This window comes from Mastacembelus armatus, chromosome 4 (genome assembly GCF_900324485.2).
Source record: "Mastacembelus armatus chromosome 4, fMasArm1.2, whole genome shotgun sequence".
Lineage (NCBI taxonomy): Eukaryota > Metazoa > Chordata > Actinopteri > Synbranchiformes > Mastacembelidae > Mastacembelus > Mastacembelus armatus.
Window position 1 is genome coordinate 5,727,117 of NC_046636.1, and position 6,000 is coordinate 5,733,116.

Consider the following 6,000-nt stretch of genomic DNA (forward strand, 5'->3'; position numbering starts at 1 on the left):
ATGACCAAGAATGACAAAGAATATTTACCATTTAATTAATACAAATTTGTTCATACATACAAACAAATTACAAAAATGCTGGGAGTACTAATAAATATATAATTTACAGTGAAAATGAAAATGGGGGATTCCAGGATGGGTAGGAAGTTATACTTTACCTCATCGAGGGCAGGGTGTAGGGCGAACAGTTCACGGTGGCGGTTGGCCTTACGCTGCTCTTCATTATGTCTGTCTATTTCTTCATTGGGAGCACGGTCCAGCAGGTGAGGAAGGAGGGCATCTGGGAGGGAGTTCTTTAAGTCAAATATGCTGCAGGCCCAGCTGCCACGCGGTGTGTCATCTATAGACATCGACCGCCGCTTCAAATCATCCTACAAGACAACCAATATATGAGCTGCAGGGATACCACACGTTATTATATCACCAATATAAAATTCAAACCTAGTGAAAGATCCAGAAGAGCTTGTCCTCATTGTGACACTAGTTGGAAATGTACTGGTTCACTTCAGCGCTCACTTTTTATTATTTATTTATTTATTTTTTTTGAATTAGTGAATGATTTGGTACCTGATCATCCTGGTAGCTGCTGCTCTCTGGCATCTCATCAGCCTCAAATATTTGTTTGGGGAGACCTTTCTGACGTTCCTTCTGCTTGTCCAAAGTGTTGGGGTTAAAGCCCGTACCAAGCTTGTGATATCTGAGAGAGCACAAAGCAATTTAAGACACAGTAATTAACTGAACAATATCAATCAGTAGTCCACATTTATTATATTACATTATACTATTATAAATATATTTTATACACAGCCTTACTTTCTGTTGACAATGGCCCAGTCTTCTGTGTAGGATCTGACACAGTCTCTGACATGAGGATCAGTGTCCCTGCAGCCAGACAGACCCAATTAACCAAACAGGTTTATTTTAATAGCAAGAGTTAGACTTTAAATGCATTAGTCTAAGTGAATAAAGATGACAGGCAATTAGACCGTTGCTTAATCTTGCCACAATGAAGTACACTTGCAGCATTTTTATCACCTTTTCTTAAATAAGCATGTCAGAGCAGCTTTAAGTAATGATAGCAAGCCCACAGGTCTTCCTTCTTCAAGCATTTGCCAGAACTTTTCCAACAATTACAAACAACCCTAAAAATTCAGAGGGTCCACATTTACAGTTACATTTAGCAGCCAATGCCAAAGATTTCTTTGACTGAAAATAAATATGTGCGTTTTTTTTCTCATAAACCATGTAGTGAGTAACCAGTACTACTTTTAAAAACTTTGGAAAAAAAATGCTAATTTTCCTGAAATTGCTGTGACTTCCTGAAAATTCCAAAAGGAGTAGCAGTGTAATAAAACAGACTAAGAAACATGAAAAGCTGTGCTTTTAGTATAAAGAACGTTAATTCTCAGCTGATAAAACAAATGCAACATGAGAAAAAATTGAGCAAAGTAAGTATGGTGTGAGACTGTACTTTAAACCAATACTTGTGATTGCAATGTTTTTCAACCATCCAGTACTCTTACCCTTCCTCTGGGACAGCTTGTACCACTGTGCGACACTCCCTGGGCGTGTAGATGACTTCAATGTCATCTGGGGGAAACTCGATCAGATCTCTCAGGGGACCTGACTCAACAACTGGAGGGTGAGTGATGAGGTATTCCTCAAAATCCACCGGCTCCACTGCCTCTGTAAGGGGAACCTGGTATGAGTTGAGAAGGAGGGAGAGGGAGATTAGAGGAATGGGAAAGGCTGATTAGCTGTGAAGACACAGACAGCTGTTCAGTTCTCCTGTCTGCACTTCTTTGTATTTTCAATTGTAAATTAATGTCTTCCTAAAGTCCATGGTTTTTAGTAAAGTCTATATCTGGTTATGACAATCTTGAGGTGAACTGCAGAAATATGGCCACCCAGTGGGTCAGTCCCTGTTTCCTCATTCAAATGAATGTGAAAGACTTTTTTTTTTTTTTTGACACAGGAAAATGCTTGTAGGAATCCAGGCTAATGTTTAAGTGTGTATTTGTCTCTCTCCCCCTCAAGGAATCTGTACACAAATGCTGTTCACAGTTTAATTAAAAATCAACTGCAGTCTAATTAAGGAGGAGATGGGGGAGTATTTGTGGATTTGTATGTGGGCCCAGGACTGCTGAAGACCAATTGGCACTACCCCTTGAACAAACATACTGTCTGAGCTCAAATATTGGTAACTGTAGAAACAGTGTAGCAGAGACTGAGGTGGTGAACAGGCCAATCAGTGGTTATTCCCCAAATACATAGTCAACAGTTGTGCAGATAAATAACCACTAAATTAAGTGAAACTTTTGTTCATCTTTTAGGTTGTAATACTGTCGTACAGTAAAACTAACGTCAGCACTTGTACTTGCTGAAACACTGGCCAATGGTGTATAGGACACAGGGAACAAAGTAATAAATGAATTAATATTTGATGTTTGAAATCTAACATTAACTAGCGAAAAGTGACTGAGTTTAGATACAAACCCAAAAAAAAACATATGTCAGTGAATAGAGCACAGCTAGCAATTCCTTTATACATGCAAACAGACAATTTATCAATGCATGATAGTTTTCCCAGTAGTAGACTCCAAACTTTTTATGTAGGAAAATGGTAACATCCAACAATATTTTGTCAATGTTTCAATTGCTGTAAAATTAGCATGTTGATTCAAAGAAGAGTGTCCATGAGAAGCCTGTAGTCTGAGACTACTCACTGTGTTACTTGCTGTAGTGCCAACATTGAGGTGTTTAAAAAGTTGAGGAGAGCCCCCATACTGGCCAGCTATCTGCTTCCTGACTTCTGCTGCCACTGTCCTGCAAATTGAAGACAGACAGAGGGAAGACTGTTAATACTGTTGACATAAATAAAGCTGGTTTATGTGTAAATAGAAGTGGCTTACGTGTACGTTGGTTTTGGAATCACAGGGGATTAAACAATAATAGCACAATATTTTTCCCACAGTTGAAAGAGGATTAGTATAAAGGTGAATCTACAGTATGCAGTTCTAAAAAACATACACCCATGATCATGGTGGACACCGCAAGACTTTCATGTCTAACACAACCTGAAACTACCAAACCGAAACTGCTAAATACAATAACATAAGCATGTGCTTTCAAATGTGCAAAGGCACAGCTACCAGCGTGCGTAACAGTACAGATTGCAAATGTTTGCTGTATAGCAGCATATTTTTCAATATCAGAAAATAACAATTTGAAGTATAATGTGCCAGTTATGTATAACGCCAGGATTAAATGGGCACTGAATCCAACTAGAAAGCTTCAAACATAATTTTACTACATTTTAAATAACCATTAAACCATCAGGTCCAGGTCAAAATGATCCCTTTATACATCAGAACATCAGGAATTGCAATGTTATCACAAATCAGTTAATATTATGCAGTAATACTGCATTATGATTTATTTTATAATTCCAATCAAAATTGACATTTGATGCTGACTGGTGCTGAACAAAATAATTAAAATATTAACACTTCTCCATAAAGCTGTTTTTCATAAATGTTTCTTTAAATGCCTTGAACTGTTAAAGACGAGACTTTAACATTGAGAATTTTTCTCTTTGCGCCTCTGGTCATAGTTGTGCTGGCTCAGGCAGCGTCATATATTACACCCAGACACACAGGAATGAAACAAAAACCTCTTGACTCATGTGGTCAGCACAAAGTTCTTGGTGTTCAAGCGCTGCTGCAGCCACACACATACACTGGTCCTTTAAATCACGGCAGCCACCAAAACCACTCAGAGACTCTTGCCTTGAACAAAATAACAGCGCAGCAAGTAGCCCAAAGTCACACAAACAAATAACAAATCAGAACCAAGGATAAAGGTTACACACAAAAGAGTCAAGGTTATGTTGCACAGCCAACACATAGTCCATGAGGATCCACAGTTATGATAAACTGTTTTCTATTTTTTATGATTAAAAGTTTTTTTCATTAAACCTTGTTTTATAAACAAAATACCACCCAATTTGTCTTCCACTCTCCACTTTCCATCCCAAAAGCAATATTATGATAACCAGTGTGAAGTTTCCTTCATTTTCGGCTTAAAATATACATGATAATGTATTACAGATCCAGTGGCCTCTGCAGTGCAGTGCTGTCACCACTGGCAGAAGCACTGAACCGGCAAGCACATTCCACAATCCTCCCAAGTGCCTCTTAGCAGACCTTTACTTAGCACTGGTCACAGCACAGAGACATAACTTCATTAAACAAACAGCTCGTGTGAACTATCACTTCAAAATGGTACCACCTACACAGGTGGCACATGAATGTTCTCTTTTCACTGCTGAATCAAAAATATCAGTAATATAAAGTGTGTTTACCAATCTAGGAGCATATGAGAAATGGTGAAAGCCGAAGGGTAAGGGTACTATAGCCATCAATAAATGTGTCCTTTATCAAGGTTATGTTATTTTTAATTGAGGCTCTGTCGGGAAGTTGTTACCGTATCTACGAGGTACATACTGGTGACATAGTTTGTGACACTGCTGCAAAAGGATTATTATTTTGTAAGATATGGTTTGTGCAGTCCACATAAATTCAAATAAGGTGAGTTTTTGATTAAAGGGAACTGTATTCAAACCATAATTGGAATGCAATTATGGTTCCTAAAAACAAACTTCAAAACCTAACCAACCACTCCTAATTACCTTGTTACATTTGTAATATACGGTTAAGCAGATGTGCACTCTCTTTTGTAATTATCCACACTTCTTCCAAGTGTAAAATAAATATAGAAATAACAGAAGACATTTCTTCTTTAAAAAAAAAAAAAAACATCGTTAGATTAGAGAAAAACTTAAGCTGGCAGATATCTTTCTATTGGCTCAATAACTACAGAATGACTTCACTCAGTGAAGTAAATCTGTTTAGGTTTACACGTGTTCTCTATATCTCCATCTGTATATCTATCTATCCATCTGTGTATCTGACTGGGATGTTGGTATTTGACAGCTAGCACAAAGCCCTTTGTTAAAGAGATTAGTCTGATCTGTCTGAGGGGCGGGGAGCACATTCTAACACCGTCATTAGATAGCTGCTGCTGTGGGAGGCTTTTGTTCCCAGACTGTCTTAAAGATATCCCTCTCTGCTGTAAATGAAGTGTTGTTAAAACACAACACACCACAGTTCCAGTAGGAGTAGTACCTAGCTGTCCATCGTTAGCTACAGCTGGCAGGATAGCTAACTAGCCATCTGTCTAAAATTAACGGTTCTCAGCTTAGACTATCTGTATTTCTGTGCGAATAATCATTAAAAGTCTAACTCATCAGTGATAATAATAAATCAATTACAACGATGTTTTATCTCCTGTCTTTGATAGCACGGAGCAGAAAAACAGAGCAGCAGCTAGCCGCGTCGCTGTGTGTCTGGGTGGGTCTGAGCATCTTTGCCGATGCGGCTAACAAGCGGCTAGCTCGGAGCAGCCGGGCCTGCTTCACGGGGCTCCCGCAGCTCCGAAACGGCTTACATGTCAGCCACAAAGTACCCGGAGTGTCTCTGTCGAGCTGTTTTCGGGGTCACAAGTCGTTACCTGCTGATTTTTTGGGCGAAGGCGCGGCGTTCGGCCATGGCAGTGGCCGCTGATGTGCTTTAGCGAGAAACCCAGGCAGGGAGGCAGCCGAGTCCGCGTCCCAGTCACTCACTACGGCCACAGGGAAAACTGGAGAATGGGATCATCACCGTAATGACCATAATGTTGTGCAACAGAACACACCCACCGAAAAGCCCCATGCGCAGTGTATAATGAAGAATAACGCTTGTAAAATATGTATTGCATTCTTATTGTCTTACTGTGAGATTAAACATGCACACGACCAGCTATGAAAAGCATTTCAAGCATTGCAAAATATTCACAACTTAAAATATAACACCAAAATGAAATATTTGTATCTGATTCCGAATTTAAATAGTGTCTTCCCATCTTTAAATAACGGATACAAAAGCTGAATCTCTTTATGAA

At 39.1% G+C, this 6,000-nt stretch overlaps 1 protein-coding gene across 19 annotated transcripts in view; it reads right to left on the bottom strand.

The window, feature by feature from the left end:
* The window catches only part of dock7 (dedicator of cytokinesis 7), a 44,465-nt gene extending 38,773 nt beyond the window's left edge, over nt 1-5,692 (bottom strand). For 12 of the 19 annotated variants that reach the window (XM_026323143.1, XM_026323151.1, XM_026323148.1 and 9 more), the window contains exons 1-6: nt 5,572-5,609; nt 2,727-2,826; nt 1,524-1,699; nt 814-882; nt 568-697; nt 159-371 (exon numbers count right to left, since the gene is read on the bottom strand). In XM_026323143.1, coding sequence (XP_026178928.1) covers nt 159-371; nt 568-697; nt 814-882; nt 1,524-1,699; nt 2,727-2,826; nt 5,572-5,609 — 726 coding nt within the window. Of the gene's footprint in view, nt 1-158; nt 372-567; nt 698-813; nt 883-1,523; nt 1,700-2,726; nt 2,827-5,571 lie in introns of all 19 variants that reach the window. The other 7 variants (XM_026323142.1, XM_026323154.1, XM_026323153.1 and 4 more) reach the window with 1 other exon arrangement.
* Between the last annotated feature and the right edge of the window lie 308 nt (nt 5,693-6,000).